The sequence below is a fragment of the Phycodurus eques genome, chromosome 10, assembly GCF_024500275.1.
Source record: "Phycodurus eques isolate BA_2022a chromosome 10, UOR_Pequ_1.1, whole genome shotgun sequence".
In the NCBI taxonomy this organism is placed as follows: Eukaryota; Metazoa; Chordata; class Actinopteri; order Syngnathiformes; family Syngnathidae; genus Phycodurus; species Phycodurus eques.
Window position 1 is genome coordinate 398,042 of NC_084534.1, and position 25,603 is coordinate 423,644.

At 43.5% G+C, this 25,603-nt stretch overlaps 2 protein-coding genes across 2 annotated transcripts; one reads left to right on the forward strand and one right to left on the reverse strand.

Annotated features, from left to right (window-relative positions):
- Positions 1-960: 960 nt before the first annotated feature.
- si:ch73-267c23.10 (serine incorporator 1) lies at positions 961-22,916 on the forward strand. Its single transcript, XM_061689155.1, has 10 exons — positions 961-1,244; positions 2,571-2,732; positions 4,342-4,535; positions 9,196-9,275; positions 9,367-9,504; positions 11,305-11,474; positions 15,552-15,642; positions 18,586-18,787; positions 18,927-19,151; positions 20,165-22,916. The coding sequence occupies exons 1-10, from the start codon at positions 1,206-1,208 to the stop codon at positions 20,298-20,300; spliced, it is 1,437 nt and encodes a 478-aa protein (XP_061545139.1). The 5' UTR covers positions 961-1,205; the 3' UTR covers positions 20,301-22,916.
- tp53rk (TP53 regulating kinase) lies at positions 22,474-24,984 on the reverse strand. Its single transcript, XM_061689166.1, has 2 exons — positions 24,754-24,984; positions 22,474-23,546 (listed from the first exon to the last, which is right to left on the reverse strand). Exons 1-2 carry the CDS (start codon positions 24,956-24,958, stop codon positions 23,056-23,058), a joined length of 696 nt encoding a protein of 231 aa, XP_061545150.1. The 5' UTR covers positions 24,959-24,984; the 3' UTR covers positions 22,474-23,055.
- Between the last annotated feature and the right edge of the window lie 619 nt (positions 24,985-25,603).

Below are 25,603 nucleotides of genomic sequence, written 5' to 3' on the forward strand. Positions count from 1 at the left end.
GATGATCCCAGAGGCTAGGGAGTCCTGAATATAGGTCTCCATGGCACTCGTTTCAGGGTGTGAAAGGTTAAAGAGGCAAATTGAGGGGAGAGGGGCTCCAGGAAGGAGGCCGATGGTGCAGTCATAAGGGCGGGGGGGTAGCGAGATGGCCAAATCCTTATGGAAAACAGGAGAGAGGTCGTGATATTCTTTAGGGACTCGAGGGAGATCTGGTGGTGCTACTGGTGGGTGAGGCTCACTGGAGGTCGGGACAGCTGAGAGAAGTCAATGAGAATGGCAAAAATGGCTCCAACCAGTAAGAGACAGGTTGCTCCAATTGAGGGTGGGGTTGTGCTTCTTCAGCCAGGGAAGTCCAAGAACTCACTGAGTTTCAGGAGAGGGGATGACGAACACTTGGAGGGTCTCCCGATGGTTGCCGGAGATGAGGAGGGAGATCGGTGCAGTCTGGCAGGTAACTTGAGAGATGAGATGCCTGTCCAGAGAAGTAACCTTCTTGGGGGGTGAGAGGAGCTCGAGCGTTAGCCGGAGGTGACGCACCAAACCCTCATGAAGAAAACAGTCTGGGCCCGAGTCATTGAGATCGGCGACTGGAGTGTTGCGGTGCCGCCCAAAGATGCAAGAGGCAACGACCATACGAGAGGGAGAGCTGGGGGAAGAATTGACTTGTTGCTCGGATAGGCTTTTTTAAAATGAGGAATTCAAACAACAACTGAATGTGCAACACGCTATATGACACGAACGATGTTGAAAGGTGAAGGAAATTTTGCATTCCTCGCAGCTCTGGGTGACTATATTAACAAATTGTTGGCGCTCATCTAGTCTTATATTGCAAAACCCCCCAAAAAAAAAAATAAATCCACATTTTAGCAGTGTGATCGTACAGTGTTTTAACTCGAGCATTGTGATACAAATACACACTCGCCCCCATTTACGGAGTGTCCCTGAACGCACCCCCGCATGTAAACACAAATGGCGGCCGCACTGAATCCGTTGCCAAATACAGCGCTAATCCCCCGACACATGACGGCTGGTGCACAATGTGTTCGGACGGGTTGTGTCCTAGAAGTCCCGAACAAAACCGGGCACTCTGAAAGAAAATGAACTTTAGTTTGTTTCGGGTCTTTTCTTGAGCGCGTTCTCAATAACGTTCAGAGAACGTCAATTGACCGTCGAGTTCGTCGGCACTCCTACAGCAGGCGGCCGCCATGGGGGCTGCCCTCGCGACGTTCTCCCTCGTTGGCTGCGTAAGTCATTGCCTCGTTCGATGTCGGCTTGAGAAGCAACAGGTCGCCATTCCCACGTTCAAAAAGGTCTTAGCGAAACTAAATGGCAATCGACAACCGACTTGTGTGTACCATTACAAGAGCACGGTTGAGCTAGTAACTCAGGTTTACCAATAACTCGGCGCCGGTCATTTGTTCACGCGGGATTAAATGGCGGAGCTGTTGGTTGTCTCGCAGTAAGACCACTAGAGGCTTAATATTCACATTGTACATTAGCATGCATGCGAAACCCCCAACATAAGGCTTTCGCTTCATGTTAAGAGTTAAGAGGACAATAAATATCCGCCCCCCCCCATCTGACAGGACAGTCATGCTGAACATGCGAAAGGTGGCTTTCCATTTAGTCCAGCAGCTCACCTTGAGTGCATTGGACAGTTTCTACCCCCGAGTACGAACCCTGGCCTGTGTTCTTTGGGATTTGACGTGAACAAAAGCGATGGGTTCAGTTTGGTCACGTGCTGTTATCTGGGACGCATAACGTGGTCTAAGCAGCTAAGCCGGCCCGGGGTATTAACTGGTTGAGAATCTTTCCTGAAGGCCTTGTATCTCTCGACTCAACGGGAACACATAGCGAGCGCGTTGCATCCGATGTGCTCGCACAGTATGTATGTACACAGAGAAATTGGATACTTTGTGTGTGGTTAGGATTTCAAAACTGCTGAATTAGTTCATCTATTGTCAGGTCATTTTCATATCATTGGATCAATAACGGCAAAGACGCGTGTAAAAAGTCTTTTATGCTGCCATGGTTGTATCATAGGAAATGTGGAAACAGCCACGCTTAAAGGTCTCGTATTTTGGCTATTTGGACCTCCATAGTGACTCTCTAACATGGACGTCGTATAAAAGGGTCCATTTGATTTATAAAAAAAAACCAAAAAAAAAAAACCTTGGCTTTGTCATACGAGTGTCCAGAAAAGGCCCCTCTATCAGCTACTAATGTTTCAACCAGTTTTGTATCCAGGTTGTTCATATTTGACTAAGACCGCCCCCTTTTCTCTGTTTGGTTGCCTCCGTGTAGAAGACCCATTGGGCCACTGTAGAAATAAAGTTGTAAATTCAAAGCATTTTCCCCGCACGCTGCTTCCTAAAGACAACTACTCAAAAGTTGAGTTTTGCAATGGCCGGTTTTACTGTCACTTTTGGCTGTCTTTGACTGTAGGATCTAACGCGACTGTGAAGAAAAAAGTGTTGATGAAAATATATAACACACATATATGTGAAGAAAAAAATGTTTTGTCAGGTGATTTGGAAGCACGGTCACTAAAAGTCCAATGTGTCCACCAGGTGTCATGTCTGTGCAGCAGCGCGACATGTCTGGTGTGCAGCTGCTGCCCATGTCGCAGGAATTCCACAATGACCAGGATAGTTTACGCTTCCGTCCTGCTGCTGGGGACCATCGTGGCCTGCGTCATGCTGTCACCAGGGGTGGATAAGCAGCTCAAACGGGTAGGAGTGCGTGGGGAAAAAAATGGCCCAACCAAACCCAGTTCTGCAATGTTTAAAATATTCAAAAACTTAATAATACAAAGTGTACCTCATTCTTAAAGGGCATGATTGCTTCTTTGATTGATTTATGAGTTTACAAGATAATTATTCCTCTACTGAGTCATCCCACAGGTGAACAGGGTCATTGGGAAAAGGTGGGTGCCATGATTGGGTAGAAAAGGAGCTTCCCTGATTTGCTCAGTCATTCACAAGCAAAGATGGGGCGAGGTTCACCTCTTTGTGAACAAGTGCGTGAGAAAATAGTCCAACAGTTTAAGGGCAATGTTCCTCGACGTGCAATTGCAAGGAATTAGGGGATTTCATCATCTACGGTCCATCATATCATCAAAAGGTTCAGAGAATCTGGAGAAATCACTGCATGCAAGCGGCAAGGCCGAAAACCAACATTGACTGCCCATTGAATGAATTGTTTTTGGAAATTGTGAACGTCGTGTCCTCCGGGCCAAAGAGGAAAAAGAACCATCCGGACTGTTATGGACGTTCAAAAGCCAGCATCTGTGATGGTATGGGGCTGTGTTAGTGCCAGTGGCATGGGTAACTTACACATCTGTGAAGGCACCATTCATGCTGAAATGTACATTCAGGTTTTGGAGAAACATACGCTGCCATCCAAGCAACATCTTTTTCACGGACGCCCCCGCTTATTTCAGCAAGACAATGCCAAACCACTTTCTGCACGTGTTACAACAGCGTGGCTTCGTAATAAAAGAGTGCGGGTACTGGACTGGCCTGCCTGCAGTCCGGACCTGTCTCCCATTGAAAATGTGTGGCGCATTATGAAGCGTAAAATACGACACGGGAGACCCCGGACTGTTGAACAGCTAAAGCTGTACCCCAAGAAAGAATGGGAAAGAATTCCACCTCCAAAGCTTCAACAATGAGTGTCCTCAGTTCCCAAACGTTTATTGAATGTTGTTCAAAGAAAAGGTGATGTAACACCGTGGGAAACATGACCCTGTCCCAGCTTTTTTGGAACGTGTTGCAGCTATAAAATTCTAAGTTCATGACTTTTTTCTAACAACAGTAAAGTTGATCAGTTTGAACATGAAATATCTTGTCTTTGTCGTGTATTCAATTAAATATAGGTCGAACATGATTTGCAAATCATGTTCTTCTGTTTTTATTCATGTTTAACACAATGTCCCAACTTCATTGGAATTGGGGTTGTAAATGAGAAAATACAGAATGTTCCTGCACAATGCACTAATAGACAAACTTTGCTGCACACTAAAATGTTCAATGTCCAACTAGTTTTAAGTGTTTAGCGTGGATATCAGTTGGCTTGGTGGTTTTTTGATTTTTTTTTTTTTTTTTTAACTTCCAACCAAGTGTTTGTCAGATCTTAGATCCTTGTCCACCGCTATTGAGTTTTATTGACAACATTGGCTCTTCTCCCTTTTGGGATGCAGGCAAAAATGACTGGTTTCTTACTGCTAATTTAATGTCTTGTCATTGAATTCTTTCAATGTCTTTGCAACACATTCTAAACATTTTTACTGGTCACCGTTCCATCATAAAGTGAAATGTTGATTCCCTGTCATTTGTTCAGATACCAGGCTTCTGTGCGGAGGGGACGGGTTCTTCTATAGCCGCCCTGCAAGCTGACGTCGACTGTGAAATGTTCGTGGGGTACAAGGCAGTTTACCGTGTCTGCTTTGGAATGAGTCTTTGGTTCATTGGGTTGTCAGTTCTAATGATTAACATCAAGAACAGCAGAGACCTGCGTGCTACAATCCACAATGGGTGAGTTCACTTAAAGACACGTACTAGAGACTGCCAATACGACTTGTGGTTTTGTGCCTCCTTGCAGGCCTGCTTTCTCATGCTGGTGTCGTCGGTACGGTTTACTGTAGATGGGGCTTGACTGATCTTGTGCTGACAGTTTTCATTGACAAACAATAAAAACAACTCTCATCTCCACCTGAACACTGTAGTTCAAAGGTGCTCAAAGTAATATACTATATAAAGTCCCTTGCAAAAGTATTATAACGGCAATGTCAATGCCTTTGGTTTTGTTGTATACTGAAGACATTTGGGTTTCAGATCAAAAGATGAATATGAGACAAAAGTTCAGAATTCCAGCTATCATTTCATGGTATTTACTTCTCGATGTGTTAAACAACTCAGGAGAGAGCACCTTTTGTTTGAAGCCACCCACTTTTCAAGTGAGCAAAAGTATTGGAACAGACATTATTAAATTAACTTAGTAAATAGCATTTAATATTTGATGGCATAACCCTTACTTGGAATAACTGCGTCAGGCCTGCGACCCATCGACTTCACCGGACTGTTGCATTCGTCATTTGAAATGCTTTTCCATGCCTTTACTGCAGCCTCTTTCAGTTCTTGTTTTTTTTCTGGGGGTTTCTCCCTTCAGTCTCCTCTTCAGGAGGTCAAATGCATGCATGCTCTACAGCAGGGGTGTCAAACTCAAATTCACGGTGGGCCAAAATAAAATATTGGGACAACATCGTGGGCCAAACTCAATATTTAATGAAAAATCACTGTGATGTGCATGTTTCCCATTTCTGCAGAAATGTAGCGTTAAAGTTTATCATTGACAACAAACTTACATTTTGCTTAAACACTGAATCTGGAAGAAACACATGAGAAATCAAATTTGTGATAAAAGTCATGAGTGGTATTTGTTTGTGGTTTTGTATTTAAATAGATAACATGAATTCTTCTGTCTCTCTATCTCCAACTACCTTTCTTTTTGATGTAAATCTTTTTTACAAAGGCCAACAACAAAACAACACAATAAAATAACAATTTCCTTCAATAAAAGTCCAAACCTCGAACTATTAACAGTCCATGCCTCGGAGTTCATAAAGGGCATTAAAAAAAAACATTAATTCAATTGTTATATTCTTTGTTTGTTTGTTTGAGGACCGAGGAGAGGCGAAAGGAAGATATTGAGATACGACATAGGGCAAAGGTAGAGGTGGCAAAGGCCAAACAAGATGCATAGATGACATGTATGCCAGGTTGGACACTAAAGAAGGACAAAAGGATCTCTTCAGGTTGGCCAGACAGAATGATAGAAATGGGAAGGATGCGCAGCAGGTTAGGGTGATTAAGGATAGAAATGGAAATGTGTTGACTGGTGTCAGTAGTGTGCTGGAAAGAATATTTTGAGGAGTTGATGAATGAGGAAAATGAGAGCGAAGGAAGAGTAGAGGAGGCAAGTGTGGTGGACCAGGAAGTGGCAACGATTCGTAAGGGGGAAGTTAGAAAGGCATTAGAGAGGATGAAAAATGGAAAGGCAGTTGGTCCTGCTGACATTCCTGTGGAGGTATGGAAGCATCTAGGAGAGGTGGCTGTGGAGTTTTTGACCAGCTTGTTCAATAGAATTCTAGCACGTGAAAAGATGCCTGAGGAATGGAGGAGTGTTGCTGGTGCCCATTTTTTAGAACGAGGGTCATGTGCAGAGCTGTGGGAACTAGAGAGGAATAAAGTGGATGGGCCACACAATGAAGTTATGGGAAAGAGTACTGGAGGCTAGACTCAGGACAGAAGTGAGTAGTTGCGAGCAACAGTATGGTTGCATGCCTAGAAAGAGTACAGCAGATGCATTATTTGCCTTGAGGATGTTGACGGAAAAGTACAGAGAAGGTCAGAAGGAGCTAGATTTTGTCTTTGTAGATCTAGAGAATGCTTATGACAGAGTACCCAGAGAGGAACTGTGGTACTGCATGCGGAAGTCTGGAGTGGCAGAGAAGTAAGTTAGAATAATACAGGACATCTTCAAGGGCAGCAGAACAGCGGTGAGGTGTGCTGTAGGTGTGACAGACGAATTTAAGGTGGAGGTGGGACTGCATCAGGGATCAGCCCTGAACCCCTTCCTGTTTGCAGTGGTGATGGATAGGCTGACAGATGAGGTTAGACTGGAATCCCCGTGGACCGTGATGTTCGCAGATGACGTTGTGATCTGCAGTGAAAGCAGGGAGCAGGCGGAGGAACAGTTAGAAAGATGGAGGCATGCACCGGAAAGAAGAGGAATGAAGATTAGCCGAAGTAAAACAGAATAGATGTGCATGAATGAGAGGGGTGGTGGGGGAAGAGTGAGGTTCCAGGGAGAAGAGAGGGTGGAGGACTTTGAAAACTTGGGGTCAACCGTCCAGAGCAATGGTGAGTGTGGTCAGAAAGTGAAGAAACGAGTCCAAGCAGGTTGGAACGGGTGGAGGAAGGTGTCAGGTGTGTTATGTGACAGAAGAGTCTCTGCGAGGATGAAGGGCAAAGTTTATAAAACAGTGGTGAAAAACAAAAATTATCTGTAGGTCCCGGGGGAAAAAAATTATGAACAAGTTCATTTTTAGACCGGTGAACTCAAAATTTTGAATTATGAACTGAATTTGTTCATTTTTGGAATGGTGTATTGAACTTTGAACTAGTTCATGTAGAAAATGAACTTTACCAACACTGATCCTGTGTTATTATTTCAAATAGCCATATATACAGTGGGGCAAAAAAGTATTTAGTCAGCCCCCGAATGTGCACGTTCTCCCATTTAAAAAGATGAGAGAGGCCTGACATTTTCATCATAGGTATACCTCAATCATGAGAGACAAAATAAGGTAAAACAATTCAGAAAATCACATTGTCTGATTTTAAAACAAAAAAAATAAATAATGATAATTTATTAGAAAATTGAGGTAGAAAATAAGTATTTGGTCACCTACAAACAAGCAAGATTTCTGGGCTCACAGACCTATAATTTCCACTCGTTAACTGTATTAATGGCACCTGTTTGAACCCGTTATCAGTATAAAAGACACCTGTCCACAACCTCAAACAGTCACACTCCAAACTCCACTATGGCCAAGACCAAAGAGCTATGAAAGGACACCAGAAACAAAATTGTAGACCTGCACCAGGCTGGGAAGACTGAATCTGCAATAGGTAAGCAGCTTGGTGTGAAGAAATCAACTGTCGGAGCAATTATTAGAAAATGGAAGACATAAAAGACCACTGATAATCTACCTCGATCTGGGGCTCCAAGCTAGATCTCACCCCGTGGGGTCAAAATGATCACAAGAACGGTGAGCAAAAATGCCAGAACCACACGGGGGGGACCTCGTGAATGATCTGCAGAGAGCTGGGACCAAAGTAACAAAATCTACGATCAGTAACGCACTACGCCGCCAGGGACTAAAATCCTGCAGTGCCAGACGTGTACCCCCTGCTTAAGGCAGTACATGTCCAGGCACGTTTGAAGTTTGCTCGAGAGCATTTGGATGATCCAGAAGAGGATTGGGAGAATGTCATATGGTCAGATGAAACCAAAAGAGAACCTTTTGGTAAAAATTCAACTTGTCGTTGCATCCAAAGAACACTACAACTACTACTACTACTGTGAAGCATGGGGGTGGAAACATCATGCTTTGGGGCTGTTTTTCTGAAAAGGGACCAGGACGACTGATCTGTGTAAAGGAAAGTATGAATGGAGCTATGTATCGTTTGATTTTGAGTGAAAACCTCCTCCTATCAGCAAGGGCATTGAAGATGAAATGTGGCTGGGTCTTTCACCATGACAATGATCCCAAACACACCGCCCTGGCAACGAAGGAGTGGCTTCGTAAAAAGCATTTCAAGGTCCTGGAATGGCCTAGCCAGTCTCCAGATCTCAACCCCGAAGAAAATCTTTGGAGGGAGTTGAAAGTCTGTGTTGCCCGGCGACAGCCCCAAAACATCATTGCGCTCGAGATCATCTGCATGGAGGAATGGGCCAAAATACCGGCAACAGTGTGTGAAAACCTTGTGAAGACTGACAGAAAACATTTGAACTCTGTCATTGCCAACAAAGCGTATAAGACAAAGTATTGAGATTAACTTTTGGTATTGACCAAATACCTATTTTTTCAACATAATTTGCTCATAAATTATTTAAAAATCAAGACAATGTGGTTGTCTGGATTATTATTTTTTTCTCCCATTTTGTCTCTCATAGGTGAGATATAGCTATGGTGAAAATGGAAGGCTTCTCTCATCTTTTTAAGTGGGAGAACTTGCACAATTGGTTGCTGACTAAATACTTGTTTGGCCACAGTATTGCAGGTTTAAAAAAAAAAAAAAAAAAAAAAAAAGAATTCGCAATAATAATTTTTCCCATAATCGTGCATCCCTATCTCCCATTATATATGTTTATGGTGTGAGTGAAATCTATATTAGTGCTAATCATGACTTGCTTTGTTATGCCCAACCGAATACCGCATCTCTGATATTATTGCTGTCCCACCACAAATGGAGCAGGGTTCTTTCACAAGCACTGCACTATCATCCTTTAAGCCCGTTTTACGTAGCTGTGAATGCGTGTATTACAATGTATTAATGATCGTAAATTGCATCAGTTTGTTTTGGAAGAGGATGCCGTTATGTAATCTGCCATGAATTTATTTTGCAGATTTTGGTTCTTTAAGATTGTTGTCCTGGTGGCAATTACAGCTGGTGCCTTCTACGTTCCAGATGGAAATTTCACATACGGTAAGATCTAAATATATAAATGATCATAACACAGACGCCCAAAAATATTTTTTTAAGGCGCTTGGTGTCTTGTCTGCCTTTGCTGTTGTAGCTTGTTTTGTTGTGGGCTCTGCTGGATCCTTTTTCTTCATTGTGATCCAGCTGGTCCTGCTGGTTGACTTTGCCCACTCCTGGAATGAGTCCTGGTTAGACAAAATGGAGAACGGCAACTCAAGGGGCTGGTATGCAGGTTAGTGATGCTTGTTTGTGTGTTTGTTTAGCACCATTTAAAAACTGTGCAAAGAAGGAATTAAACTGATAGGGCTCCTACAGGATTCCACTCCCTTCAGAAAATCATATCAAATGTAAATGACTGCAACCAAAGGAACAAGAAGAAAAACTAAAGAAAATAAACTACTGACAGACAAAGTCTTGAAAGAACACATCAATGGAGAATATGGATTTCATGACAATGAGAGAAAAACATTAACCAATGAGAAGACAAGATGTGTTTTCAATGATGTATTAGACGCTGGGTACGATGATACGGGAGCTCAAAGATATATCTAAGTCATTCCAAAGTTCTGGACCTCTAAATGTAATATTAAAATGATGACAAGATGTCTGGCAGAAGGTTAGATCGTAATTGCTGCAATATCTAGTTGGGTACAAATGAAAGTCAATCTTTGAAAAGTGTCAGGAAGATCTGGTTTCATGTTGATATATGCATGAACAGGCAGGAATGAAACATATTAAGCTTATGAAAAGGTAACATTGAATATTGTCTAAAAAGAGGTGCAGCTCATTCATATATGCCAGACTGAGAAATTGTTCTTGAAAATCAGTCATTTGTTCAGGTACTGTTTGTTGGATACATTGCAGCCCAGAATGTTAGAATAGCTCCTGAATGGAGAAAGAAAAAACTAGAATACAAAGTCAGGTGAGCAGAAGAAGGATGGATCAGAAGACAAACCTTTCAGCATGCCAAACATTTTCATAGATGGTTTTGTTACTCGTTCAAAGTGATTATTGCAATTTAGACTATCATCCAAAGCAACCCTCAAAAACGTAGTATGAGACACGAGAGAAATTTAAGCTTCATTAATTCATATGTTGGCTTCTTCTTTTAAGTGTGAAACATTTTTATCTCAAAATATCATAGCCATCGGTCTGTCACCTCAAGCCGAAGCGCACTTGGGTTCTACAACAGGATAACGATCCAAAACACACCAGCAAGTCAACTTCTGAATGGCTCAGAAAAACAAAATGAAGGTTTTGGAGTGGCCTAGTAAAAGTCCAGACTTGAATCCCATTATAAGGCGTGACCTTAAAAAGGCCGTTCATGCTCGAAAACCCTCAATTTTTGTTCAATTTAATGAATTCCGCAAGGAAGAGTGGGCCAAATTATCTCCACAGAGATGCGAAAGACTCTTTGCCAGTGATAGAAAATGCTTGTTTTCAGTTGTTGCTGCTGAGGATGGCCCAACCAATTATTAGGTTTAGGGCGCCATTGCTTTTCACACCGGCCAGGTAACTTTTAATATTTTTTTTTTTCATTAAATGAAATCACCATTAAAAAAAAACAAAAAACAGCATTTTAAGTGAACTTGGGTTATATGTCTATTTACATTTGTTTGATACAGTATGTGTGTGTGTGTGTCTGTCAATCTTTACTTAATAATACTTCACAATTCCAATTAAGACTATTGATCAGCATGCATGGTATGCTGTACCTCCCCAAAATAGGCTGCGACTAAATCATGTGCTCGTGCGACCAACTGAAAAGGTTGGCTGCACCAGTGCAAAGTTAGTGTAGAGGCCTGTATTTATTTTGCGATTGCATCTATGATTTCCTTTGGTACTGTATGTATAATCCGAAGGACAGGAAGATGATCTGAAATATCTGATACCAATAAACCTGAGGTTATTTAAAAAGCTAAAGAATAGAATAGGATATTGCTGGAGACATCTGTGTGAATTTTAAATGTTCATGCCCATAATCAGCAATTTCTTAGGTATGTGATTAATGAGTACAGTTTTGCTTTTACAGCTTTGGTGGCGGTCACAATCTTCAACTACATCCTGTCATTCATTGCTGTTGTGCTATTCTTCCTCTTCTACACCAAACCTGACGATTGCTTCATCAACAAGTTCTTCATTAGCTTCAACACGTTGTTTTGCTTTGGGGCCTCTGTCATCTCTGTGCTGCGTAAAGTACAGGTACATACACCACTGTGAAAACGTATTTGCCCCTTTCCTGATAGATTAGTTTTTGCATATTACGCACATTTAAATGGTTTGGATCATCAAGCCAATTTTAATATCTCACAAAGACAACCCAAGTGCAAAACCTGCTTCTAAACGATTGACCAAAAAAAAATCGGACCCTCGTGAAAAAGTAATCTCTGCCTCATGTCAAGACTGTGATTAACGACAATTTTTAGAAATCAGAGTTCAATTTTAATGGCCAGACCCAAGCCTTATTATCGCCAGATTTGTTGAATTTAGAAATCACTTAAAATAGTACCCATCAGGCACAGTGAGCTCGACTAAAAGATCTGAAAACGTGTCATGCCAAGTTCCAAAGAAATTAAAAGAACAAATGAGGAACAAAATGATTGAAATCTGTCAGTCCTGAAAAGGTTACAAAGCCATTTCCAAGGCTTTGGGACTCCAGCAAACCATAGTCGGAGCCATTATCCACAAATGGAGAAAATTCAGAGGAACAGTGGTGAATCTTCCCAGGACTCGTCACCGTACTAAAATTACTCCAAGAGTGCAATGACGATTCATCCAGGAGGCTACCAGAACCCAGAACAACATCTGAAAAACTGCAGGCCTCACTGGCCTCAGTTGAGGTCCGTTTTCATGACTCACTGATAAAAAAAAAAAAAAAAAAAAGACACTTGGCAAAAACCACAGCTAACAAAAAAAATAAAAAATAACACTGCATTTGAGAAAACAAAACATCAGCAGCTGTAAAACATGGTGGTAGCATTGTGATTGTCAGGGGCTGCCTCGCCACTTCAACACCTGGACAACTTCCTGTGATTAATAGAACAATGATTTCTACCAGAAAACACTGTAGGCAAACATCTGGCCCTCAGTTTGTTGCCTCAAGGTCAAGCGCTATTGGGTTATGCAGCAATTTGCTGGTGTGGACCCAAACCACACCAGCAAATCCACCTCTGAATGGCTCAAACAAAATTAAGATTTTGCAGTGGCGAAGTCAAAGTCCAGATTTAAATGACCTCAAACGGGCAGGTCATGCTTGAAAATCCTCCAATTTGACTGAGTTCAAAATATGGTTATCTTTGTCAGATATTAAATGGTTTGATTATCTGAAAGCAGTTAAGTGGAATAAAAATGCAAAAAGAAAATTAGAAATGAGGAAGGGGGCAAATACTTTTTCACAGTACTGTTCATTTACAGTGGGTACGGAAAGTATTCAGACCCCCTTAGATTTTTCACTTTGGTATATATTGCAGCCATTTGCTAAAATTGTTTTAAGTTAATTTTTCCCCCTCATTGATGTACACACAGCACCCCATATTGACAGAAAAACTGAAATATCACGCAGCCATAAGTATTCAGACCCTTTGCTGTGACACTCAAATATTGAACTCGGGTGCTGTCCATTTCTTCGGATCATCCTTGAGATGGTTCTCCACCTTCATTGGAGTCCAGCTGTGTTTGATTATACTGATTGGACTTGATGAGGAAAGCCACACCCCTGCCTATAGAAGACCTTACAGCTCACAGTGCATGTCAGAGCAAATGAGAATCATGAGGTCAAAGGAACTGCCTGAAGAGCTCAGAGACAGAATTGTGGCAAGGCACACATCTGGCCAAGGTTTCAAAGACATTTCTGCTGCACTTAAGGTTTCTAAGAGCACAAGCACAGTGGCCTCCATAATCCTTAAATGGAAGGCGTTTGGGACGAGCAGAACCCTTCCTAGAGCTGGCCGTCCGGGCAAACTGAGCAATCGGGGGAGAAGAGCCTTGGTGAGAGAGGTAAAGAAGAACCCAAAGATCACTGTGGCTGAACTCCAGAGATGCAGTCAGGAGATGGGAGAAAGTTCTAGAAAGTCAACCATCACTGCAGTCCTCCACCAGTCGGGGCTTTAGGACAGAGTGGCCCAACGGAGGCCTCTCTTCAGTGCAAGACACATGAAAGCCAGCTTGGAGTTTGCTTAAAAAAAACAAAAGAAAAACCTGACGGACTTTTTGCACGAAATACTGAGCAAAGGGTCTGAATACTTATGGCTGTGTGATAGTTCCGTTTTTCTTTTTTAATAAATCTGCAAAAATGTTAACAATTCAGTTTTTTTCTGTCAATATGGCGTGCTGTGTGTACATTAATAAGGGGGGAAAAAAAGAACTTAAATGATTTTAGCAAATGGCTGCAATATAGCAGAGTGACAAAATTTAAGGGGGTCTGAATACTTTCCGTACCCACTGTACATCGTGAGTCTGTCTACTGTCATTTGATGTGTATCTATTTTTGGACATTCCAACCCTTAACATTCCCAAATACATTTTATTATATATACTCATCTGGACTCCCTGTACGTTTACTCAAATGATATTCTTCATTTCTGAGCTTGCTTAGATGATTGTTGTGTGTCCTAACTGAAAAGAAAAGTACGAGGACATTTTCTATATACAACCCCAATTCCAATGAAGTTGGGACGTTGTGTTAAACATAAATAAAAACAGAATACAAAGATTTGCAAACATGTTAAACCTATATTTCATTGAATACACTACAAAGACAAGAGATTTAATGTTCACACTGATAAACTTGATTGTTTTTAGCAAATAATCATTAGCATAGAATTTTTATGGCTACAACACGTTCCAAAAAAGATGGGACAGGGTCCTGTTTCCCACTCTGTTACATCACCTTTTCTTTGAACAACATTCAATAAACGTTTGGGAACTGAGGACACTCATTGTTGAAGCTTTGTCGGTGGAATTCTTTCCCATTCTTGGTCGATGTACAGCTTCAGCTGTTCAACAGTCCGGGCTCTCCGTTGTCGTATTTTACGCTTCATAATGCGCCACACATTTACAATGGGAGACAGGTCCGGACTGCAGGCAGGCCAGTCTCGCTGTTGTAACCCATGCAGAATGTGGTTTGCCATTGTCTTGCTGAAATAGGGGCGTCCATGAAAAAGACGTTGCTTGGATGGCAGCATATGTTTCTCCACAACCTGTATGTACCTTTCAGCATGAATGGTGCCTTCACAGAGGTGTAAGTGACCCATGCCATTGGCACTAACACAGTCCCATACCATCACAGATGCCGGCTTTTGCACTTTGCATCCATAACAGTCCGGATGGTTCTTTTCCTCTTTGGCCCGGAGGACACGACGTCCACAATTTCCAAAAACAATTTGAAATGTGGACTCGTCGGACCGCAGAAACACTTTTCCACTTTGCTTCAGTCCATCTTAGATGAGCTCGGGCCCAGAGAAGCCGGCGGCGTTTCTGGGTGTTGTTGATAGATGGCTTTTGCTTTGCATAGTTCAGTTTCAAGTTGCACTTACGGAGTTAGCGCCGAACTGTATTTACTGACCTTGGTTTTCTGAAGTGTTCCTGAGCCCATGCGGTAATATCCTTTCCACATTGATGTCGGTTTTTGATGCAGTGCCGCCTGAGGGATCGAAGGTCACGGACATTCAATGTTGGTTTTCGGCCTTGCCGATTACATGCAGTGATTTCTCCAGATTCTCTGAACCTTTTGATGATATGAATTCCTTGCAATTGTACATTGAGGAACATTGTTCCTCAATGTACAAGGAACATTGTCCTTAAACTGTTGGACTATTTTCTCCCGCACTTGTTCACAAAGAGGTGAACCTCGCCCCATCTTTGCTTGTGAATGACTGAGCAATTCAGGGAAGCAATCATGGCAGCCACCTGTTCCCAATGAGCCTGTTCACCTGTGTTATGTTCCAAACACGTGTTTGATGAGCATTCCTCAACTTTCTCAGTCTTTTTTGCCACCTGTCGCAGCTTTTTTGGAACGTGTTGCAGCCATAAAATTCAAAGTTCATGATTATTTGCTAAAAACAATAACGTTTATCAGTTTGAACACTAAATATCTTGCCTTTGTAGTGTATTCAATTCAATTTAGGTTGAACATGATTTGCAAATCATTGTATTCTGTTTTTATTTGTTTAACACCAATTGGGGTTGGACTCTGTAGTTATTCCTCATGTTTACATACAAGAGACCAGTTTAAAATGCAAGTGCATAAAGAAATATTTGTTATTTTTGGGTGTTTTCCAGGAGTCTCAGCCTCGTTCTGGTCTTCTTCAGTCCTCCATCATCACCCTGTACGCCACATTTCTAACTTGGTCTGCCATGAGCAACGAACCAGGTAAGAATGTTTGCTTGCCACATGCTGGCAAGAGGTCATGTCCCTAAATTAGATCTAGGCTGTAGATCAATTTTTTAAAATATATCGATAGACTGTATTTGCCAATATGCTGTATGGTTCTTCGGAAACAAATTGCCATCCATTCATGTCTTCACATTTTGTCATCTAACAGGGAGCGGAGGATTAAAAAAAAAAATATATATTGGTTTGTTTTATATCTCCATGTAGTACAATTGGACATACTGTATACATGCTCATACAGTTTTGATTGTCCGTTGCAGTCGGAGTTTGTCCTTTTTTGTAGCAGCACCAAACCAGACTGTGATGGAAGAACACAGGACTGATTCGATGACCGCTGTGTCGAACTGCCTCAGCGGCTCCCGTGGCAGGCCGCGCTTTCTCAGAAGCCGCTTTTCTCGAAACCCCTCAGAGTTAACGGCACTAAGCACAACAGAACACTTATTGCTCGTACAACCCCCCCCCCCCCCCCCTCCCCCAACAGCAACACATAACAATAAACACGCGTAACAGTTTGTTACAATATTAAAGGGCAATAAACTGATCGTGTTTCATTGTCAACAGTCATCAATCACTTCCTCCCTCAATCAGCTGTGCAAGTCATGAGGAGGTTTTATGGCTCCAGATGATATAAACCAGGTTTCCTGTGTCTTGTGAAACCAAACTGTTTATCAGTTCTAGGGGTCGCCATGCCAACCGGGCCATAGTCATTACATATCCCCCTTTTCGCCGGCTGGAGCAGCTCGATGGCGATGTGGGCGGCGACTTCATGAAAGATGGCACGGGTTGCCAGGTGAACCCAACAATGCAGTAACCAGAGTACAACATTAGGACATACCGCACCCCGTTATGGCTATAGTGCATTCCCATGACGGGTATAGACCGTATGTGTGCCTCTATGTGGTGAGATCAAGAGATTGGGAAGTTGAAAGGAAAAAGCTAACGTTAACAAAGAAGATTTGTAACGTTCTCCAAAAACAGGAAACAGAGGAGAGGCAAAAGAAAGTATCCCAAAAAAGTCAGCGCAGCTCCTTCTGAGTCAAAACAGAGGGAGTCTCTGAAAAAGAAATATTAGGTGTGAAACCTCCTCAAAGAGTAAACAAAAAGAAGAGGTGAAAGGCACGGGTTCTAGTCTTGACAAAGGAAAGAAACCTTAGCCTCGGTAAAAGAGGAAACGAGGAGGTGCGGGAAACAGTTCGGTCGGGGTGGTGGGGGGGGGGGGGGCCTCCTGCACAGTTTGAGCTGGGTCATTCCTTTCCTCCGGAAAACCTCGGGCAAGCATTAGAGTGTTGTTCTAAGCAGTTCCGCAGCTTCTGGGTCTTTTGGTAGAGCAGGTAGGCTATGCTGAAAATCGTGCAGTGACCGAGGATGCTTAGGGCCACTAAGTTAAGGTCTGTAGCAGACCAGGAGTGCGCAAACAGGGGTTTTGGCGTCTTAGCGTTGGTCATATCAATTGCCTGAGTTCCTCCAAATTGAATTTGTTCAAGCATTTCCGTGTCAAATTCGAATTTGTGCTGTTTGAAAAACTTAGAAATCGCAATTTGGCTGTCGTAACTGCCGGACGGCAGGCGGTACCGAGTGACATCCTCAAGATGCAAAGTGGCATCTTTGAGGGCGTCGCTGATTGGGCGAGCAACAACAAAGACTCTTTCTCGGAACTCAGGATTGACACGCGGACCTGTGGCGGTGCTTCGGTCGGGCATCTGAGTTGGCGGACTTCATGTTGTCGTTGATGTAGCTAGGATGATGTCACGGAGGTCGGACCGGTCCGGTTGGACTGCTTGACCGGTCCGGTCTCACCATGTAGACCGTCCTTCGTTTCGTGCATGGTGCATAGTGGGCGTATAATTGCGTGCCCCCCTTCCGACTGCGTGGGGCCACGAACGGCTGTGAAGTGCGTTTCACGGAGGCGCGATCACAAAAGCCCACGATAATGCAAATGGACAGGCACAAAACCGAGGAGAAACCAAAGCAAAGCCTTGCGCTTGCACGCAGGAAGGAAGAAATGAAAGAGTGGCGTCCAAGGCGAGCCACAGAAGGATCGAACGAAAAACCAGGCAACGTCGACGTCGGGAAGGGGAGCCAGCACAGAAGGAAGTATCCATCACAAGCGGGTACCGCCGGTGCAAAAGACGAGTCGGGTCCGAGGTGTGTTGCCTGAGTGGGCAGGGTGGGCAAAATGGATCGATTTGGCTGTTTTTGATGACTACCGCTGACCAAGTCAGTTCAGTTTGTGAAATCAATTTGAAGATTGAGTTCATACAAAGACGTTAAATATACTTGTAATTAGGTGCGGGAATGAATGAATTGCTCGTCTGACTTGCAATGATGTCGGCTTTAGCAGAGGAGAAAAGGCGGGAAATCATTTTTTTCCTAATTTCCAAGCAACCTTTCGCGGACCAGCTAAAGCCGGCCGGCCGGCCGTACTCGGCCCGCGGGCCTTAGAATGCCCCGGGGCCTCATGTACAGAGACTTGCGTGGTTCTCCTACTGAAACACGGCGTGCGCTCAAATCCAGAAAATGTCGTACGCACAAAAATATCCAGATGTATGAATCTGTGCGTACGCATGAATCCGAGCACATTTCAACGTAGGGTTGAGCGCACGTTGGAGTAGCCGACCCCTCCCTGTCCACGCCCGCATTTAAATATGCAATTTACCCTGCACCTTAGATCCCGATCTCTGCATGATCAGGGGGAAAAAAAAGGAAAATGAGCAAGGTAATGAAGATGCTATTTGCACAATTGGATATTTTTTGCAGGAGAGGAAAAACTGTGGCTGTTGAAAAGACTGAAAACTTAAGTGATAATCCATTTCAAATGGAATGTACGATTTGATTTGTATTGCTATTTTGCCAACTAAAGTAGTGATATATATATATATATATATAGGATATATACTGTGCGTATATATTTGTATTTTTCAGACCGAACGTGTAACCCGAGCCTGCTGAGTATTTTCCAGCAGATGGCAGCGCCCACATTTGCTCCTCTTGAGATCGAAAACCAGACTGCTGTGGTGATCCTTGGCACAGAGGAACCCATCCCCACGTCGCCTTACCTACAGTGGTGGGATGCACAGAGCATTGTGGGCCTCGCTATATTTGTCTTGTGCATCATCTACTCCAGGTCGGTTCAACCGCAATGTCGTCCAAAATGAGCACCGGTCCTGGTCTCGTGTGATGTATGCCGTACAGTACACTCGAGCGCTTGAAATAAGCCTGTTTTGAGGGGCCAGCCGCAGTATTTGTGGTCGTATTTCCCCCAGCATTCGATCGTCCAGCACCAGCCAGGTGAACAAACTGACCATGGCCTCGAGAGACTCCGCCATCCTGGCTGAGGACGGTAGTCTGGAATCATCCGAGGAAGCGAGTGGACCGAGGCGGGTGAAGGACAATGACCGGGACCTCGTCCAATACAGCTACTCCTTTTTTCATTTCCTGCTCTTCCTGGCCTCACTTTACATCATGATGACCCTCACAAACTGGTACAGGTCAGGACTGCCCTCACTCCCAAAATACTACACCCAAGGAAATGTTTTGCAGTCACAGGAAATAATTGGATTATTGTGATTGCGTTTGGATATGATTTACATCGATGCGAGGATTTAGCGCAGATACGCTTTTTCCGCCCGATCCATTTTCTTGAGCTCCAATAGGATGATACCAAACAAAGAAGGCGCTGACAGCCTGTCACATGAAAGGCCCGACTAAACTGTCACACGACGATCCGATGACCCTCACATGCGAAGTCGTCGCTGAGGTCGTTATGGGTCATCGGCGATTTTGAAACGCTCTGCTCTGGTACTTCCGATCAATCGATCCATTTACTATACCGCTTGTCCTCCTGAGGGCAGGTCTCAGTACAGTATATTTATTGTCTGCTAAGCGCTAAGGTCAATTACGAAACAAAATACAACTTGAATTATTGTTCAGTGTTGTGAGTCACTTTGGGCCCCGCCAATTCAAAGTCACAAGTTGAAAATATGATTTTCTAGCACGTCTGTTAGTCATGCGAACGGTTAGCAATTTTCTGCCCCGCCTTCCGTGGTTTGCGGACGTAGCTTTTATGCGGACTAAGTGCAAGAAAGACACAGGGAAGTGCAATAACGGTGCCCCATCTTTCATGAATCTCCTGACTTGGACTTTTTCGGACTTTCAACTCCAAACTGAGTGAAGATTGCCCTGTTGCTATTCAAATGAATGTCTTTGTGTTTGATATGGAATGAAAAGCTACGCCGCTATCATTTTGAGAAACCTCCGTGTCTGAAAGGAAGCTTTTATGCACTTTACCTCGAGCAATACAAGTACGTTAACATTTGGCTTATTCTGAGAAAAATGTATTGACCCAGAACTGCAAATTTGACCAACAACATTGGCTGAGCCTGAACATGGTCGACAAAAAGTGAAGGCATTGCAGAATTGATGATTTTGTCTTTTATCTCATTTGGGGACAAGATCTCTTCAAATACTCAACCTATTCCAAATATGTTCCTCCTCCTCCTAGCCCAAATGCAGACTACACCATAACCAGCAAATGGCCAGCAGTGTGGGTGAAGATCACCTGCAGCTGGTTGTGTTTGACCCTCTACATCTGGACCTTGGTGGCTCCCATGATTCTCACCAACAGACACTTCAGCTGATTTCTTGAGTCGACGTTCCTTCACAAAACCCCTGCATCGGTCTGGAACAACTGGGATGATCGCAGCTGTTATATTGTATAGAATGCGTAATTTCATTGATGCTTTTGTAAATTGGAATCCAACTCGAGTTGGAGATTCAAAACAAGCTCAACTGGTCTCAACCCATGCCAAGACACGTTTTCGGATGACAGTGTTTCTGGAGCCTTTTTGTCAGGGTCATATCCGATCGAAATATTTCCCCGAGTTTAGTTTGCGACTATGTCTCTCCAATGCCTTACAACTGTTTCACTATAAAGACATGTTTCGTTTAAAAACATTTTTACAACCCCAATTCCAATCAAGTTGGGACGTTGTGTGAAACAGAAATAAAAACAGAACCTTTTGATGATATTATGGAGCGTAGATGACCAAATTCCTGAATTCCTTGCAATTGTACGTCGAGGAACATTGTCCTTAAACTGTTGGGACTATTTTCTCCCGCACTTGTTCACAAAGAGGTGAACCTCGCCCCATCTTTGCTTGTGAACGACTGAGCAATTCAGGGAAGCAATCACGGCAGCCACCTGTTCCCAATTAGCTTGTTCACCTGTGTTACGTTCCACGATGAGCATTCCTCAACTTTCTCCGTCTTTTTTGCCACCTGTCCCAGCTTTTTGGGAACCTGTTGCAGCCACAAAATTCTAAGTTCGTGATTATTTGCTAAAAACAATCAAGTTGATCAGTTTGAACATGAAATATCTTGTCTTTGTAATGTATTCAATTAAATATGGGTTGAACATGATTTGCAAATCATCGTATTCTGTTTTTATTTATGTTTAACACACCGTCCCAACTTCATTGGAATTGGGGTTGGCGTAAATGACCGCTCAAACACGACACAATTATGAATATCAAATGCTGTTTTTGCCAAATATTTATAAAACACGCTTTGGTTTCATGGGTTTTGAAATATCTTGTTTTAAGAACTAAATATGTACCCTTAAAACCAAAATATTTGCTTAAATGTGAGAACGGTGATGATTTATTGAAAAGATGTGTGTGTATATAGTACAGGACCTGAATGAGGGCAGCAGAACAGTGGTGAGGTGCGCTGTAGGTGTGCCAGAGGAGTTTAAGGCAGAGGTGGTACTGCATCAGGGATCAGCGCTAAGCCCCTTCCTGTTTGCAGTGGTGATGGATAGGCTGACAGATGAGGTTAGACTGGAATCCCCGTGGACCGTGACGTTTGCAGATGACATTGTGAAAGCAGGGAGCAGGTGGAGGAACAGTTAGAAAGATGGAGGCATGCACTGGAAAGCAGAGGAATGAAGATTAGCCGAAGTAAGACAGAATAGTTGTGCATGAATGAGAGGGGTGGTGGGGGAAGAGTGAGGCTAGAGGGAGAAGAGATGGCGAGGGTGGAGGACTTGAAATTCTTGGGGTCAACCGTCCACAGCCATGGTGAGTGTGGTCAGGAAGTGAAGAAACGGGTCCAAGCAGGTTGGAACGGGTGGAGGAAGGCGTCCGATGTGTTGTGACAGAAGAGTCTCTGCTCGGATGAAGGGCAAAGTTTAGAAGACAGTGGTGTGGCCAGCCATGATGTACGGATTAGAGACGGTGGCACTGAAGAGACGACAGGAAGCAGAGCTGGAGGTGGCGGAAATGAAGATGGAGAGGTTCTCTCGGCGTGACATGAGCTCATCGGAGGGATGGACAAGGTTGATGTTTTGGAAACAAAGAGAGCAGTCTTTGATGGAGAGATATTGAGTATATTGGTCGAAGGGTGATGAGAATGGCGCTGCCAAGCGAGAGAGCTCGAGGAAGACCAAAGAGAAGGTTTATATATGTCGTGAGTGAATACATAAGGGCAGAGGATGCAGGAGATAGGTTTCCATGGAAGAGGATGACACGCTGTGGCAACCTCTAACGGGACAAGCCCAAAGGAAAAGATTGAAAAGATGTCAGTCATTCCAGTGGCATTTGTAAAGAAAATGGTAGCAATTCGCCCCGCAATTGAGAAGCTTGAGTCTGGGCCGCTACTTCCCCGCGTGGCTTGTGAAATTGTAACTGGTCGGCTCGTGGTGTGACGGCAGACGGACGCTTTCAACTCGGATGACTTGGTATTGTAAGTGCCGGTATCAAAGTTTCATGCAGTGTCAGTAGCGTCACAACATAGTTTGCTCACACACATCAAGTCAACAAGCTTCTACTAAGTGTCCAAATATTTTTAATGGTGGATTTTTACAGTACTTTACAGCGGAAGGGAGGTGTTTATCTCCTAAACAAGGACTCAAACTGAAAATAACACTTTGCACAGGCCAGCACCCAAATCTGCATCTGATTACATTAGACATGAGAAATTCCTTGATCAGCGACGGCGAATTAGCCATCCGTTTGCCATATCGCTTATCTGCTAGTTTTCAAAAGATTGAATCTGACACCGTCTGATCTGTTTGGATGCCAGTGTTGTATTGAACAGAATCATGCAGTATGGAGGAGTTGTGCCATGGAGTAAGACTGTGTGACTGCAGCTTAGCTTCTTCCAGGTGATGTCATGTTATACTAACTGCAAACAAGTGAGACTGAATCAACAGGACCTCTGCTGGTTGCAGCCCAGTAGTGCACCGCTAACTCATGCCATTCATTCATGAAAAAATTCCAAACAATTGACTGAATTCTTGTCAGCATTGTTCCACACAATTCAATTGACAAAATACTCAATTTTATAACGAGCGCTGATAAACTGATCCCAAAAACATTTTGGAGTTGAAGCCTTTCATCCCACCATAGACCGCTTTCTCCCTCTCGAACGAACTTCATCAAGCTTTTTAATGACTGCTGCTGATTTTTTGGATGAGGCTGTGTAGCTCTTCAGTAGCTTCTCAAACAGTGCCTCTGTGTTGGGATGGGTACTGAGAAAAGCTTTCTCTAGCACATACAGATCTACCCCCTTATCCTCCGGCAGAGCTGACATGGAACTTAAACCAAAGTCGATGAGGACTAAGTCCGACTCTCCATCTTCTGGTGGACACCTCAGCAGCATGTTGGAGGTGGTCAAGTCACCATGGATGATGTCCTCATCATGCATTTTGGCCAGGATGTTGCCCATCTTCTCAGCCAGGTGCTCCAGCTCCACATGAGGACAGGAGGAACCAGACAGCTGAGCGGAAGCAATGTGGTCGCGCACGGTCGAGGATCCCACTATTTCCTCTAAGAAGATGCAGTGGGAGGTGTAGTCCACAAAGTAGACTACAGGGGTGGATATGCCTAAGAGGTGAGAATTTGAAGGAGAATTAATTTTAATAAACCGTGGTTGTAAGGTTGGGCTTGAAAGCTAACAAAGACTGAAAAATACTACACGTATGGATGTTCGACACCACTTTTTTTTCAGACGGGAACCAGTACGAGTATTCACTCGAGTACTCACCGACACCTCGACCGCTTGTACTTTTGAGACGGATAATTTCTATTCACACCGTGACAGATAATTTTGAACAAAGATCTTCGCATTTTGCACCTCAAAAAATGTTGAGGTTAACTTTGGGGGGGGGGGGGGGGTGCGTATTATACATGGGTGTGCATTCTACAGGAGAAATTACGGTAACTCAATGTGCTTTACATTATTAAAAAATGTTTTTAAAAAAAAAAGCTTGTAAACATTTTAAACAACGATTCAAAATAAAATACTATAACAGCAGCATACAATGCAAGAAAGACCATTTGAAAGTTGAAATGCTCGAAAAAGCATGAGCAAAAAACATTTTTAACTTGGACTTAAAAACATTCACACTTGGGGCTGACAACTTATTCTATTTGTGTGCAGCTAAATGCTGCCTCACAATGTTTGCTTTGGACTCTGTGCTCCACTATTTGACCTGATTCTGTAGAACTCAGAGCCCTACTGGGTTTATATTACATTCGCATTTCTTTCATGTAATCGGGACCTAAACCATTTAATGATTTTTAGACCAGTAGCACAGCCATAAAGTCTATTCTAAAGTTGACTGGGAGCTAGTCCAGTCCGAAGGCCATTACAGTAGTCAAGTCTATTTGAGATAAAAGCACGGATGAGCTTCTCCTGGTCTGCTTGGCAATTTTTTGTGCATTACATTTCAACCCCCCCCCCCCCACCCATATTTGCATGCAGTGTTCATGTTAAAACCGTACATAATTTTGAGGCGGTTTACAGTAACGTTAAATTTACATTGTAGAAATCAAAGCATTGCCTTGTCTCTGTTGAACACACAGGTCAACTGCACGACTGTATGTTAATGTTGGTCATGATGGAGTTACTTAAGAGAGCAAATATTTTTTTGGGGTGGTACCTGGAGTCAAATGTTTGAGAACAACAAATCTAGCCCACCTAAGATTTGATCCAACACAAAACAATTCTTCGAGTCACTTCATCCTTTTGTTCTTCTATTTTGTGAAGCCCTTGAAAGTACAAGTGCGGTTCTTGCTGTCCTGTACTTGCCTGCTCTCCGGCAGCGCAGAATGGAACGAACCTCTTGCACCGTCCGACGGTGTGTTAGTTTTTCGTCCAACAGAGGGTGTCTGTAACGTTTTCGGAACCTTTCTTTCACAATAGTCGGCTTTCCCAGAAACACAGTCCGGTATATTCTGGCTTCTGCGCCTTGCTTTAATAGCTCAAGCTTTGAAAGAAAGACGGATGTCGCCATTGTTTCTTCCGGGTCTTCTTCTTCGCTGAGGGTTGAACGGCGTTTGTCGCCGTTCGATGACGTCACGCTCCAGCAGCGCCACTCGGATGTGTTCGGGTGAAAGGTCCCTCGCGGTTTGGTTTTCTCTTTTCCGTTTGATATTTCAGTTCACCTCGAACTTGTGTCTCCATATAAAATGCAGAGAATTACAACTAGCTGTACTGTCATTTTATCATGGCTTTAAATATCGATATTAACTTTTCTGAATGAAAAATAAGGAGGGTTCTGACCTCCTTTTCCCCATACCGATCAAGCTGTTAAGCATGTGATGTATTGATTGGATTTGATTTGCTTTGATGTCGTGTACCTAGCACTACTTGTTAGACCAATAATCAATTACACTTTAATACGTAGAAAAATTATTGAGAATAATTTGTCCCATCCCTCCATTTTCTGTACCGCTTCTCCTCACAGGGGTCGCGGGCGTGCTGGAGCCTACCCCAGCGAACTCCGGGCGAGAGGCGGGGTACACCCTGAACTGGTCGCGAGCCGGTCGCAGGGCACGCATAAACAAACAAGCATTCGCACTCACATTCACACCGTCACTGAGTGGGAACTGAACCCACGCTGCCCACCGCCAAAGTACGACACGTGCCCTGCGATTGG

Bases quoted from the DNA above. Each gene is read 5' to 3' on its own strand.
- si:ch73-267c23.10 (XM_061689155.1), top strand. From the start codon at position 1,206: ATGGGGGCTGCCCTCGCGACGTTCTCCCTCGTTGGCTGC. The intron at 1,245-2,570 runs GTAAGTCATTGC...TGTGTCCACCAG, and splicing joins CGTTCTCCCTCGTTGGCTGC to GTGTCATGTCTGTGCAGCAG. The intron at 15,643-18,585 runs GTAAGAATGTTT...TGTATTTTTCAG, and splicing joins TGCCATGAGCAACGAACCAG to ACCGAACGTGTAACCCGAGC.
- tp53rk (XM_061689166.1), bottom strand. From the start codon at position 24,958: ATGGCGACATCCGTCTTTCTTTCAAAGCTTGAGCTATTAAAGCAAGGC. The intron at 23,547-24,753 runs GCAAGTACAGGA...CTCACCTCTTAG, and splicing joins TCTGCGCTGCCGGAGAGCAG to GCATATCCACCCCTGTAGTC.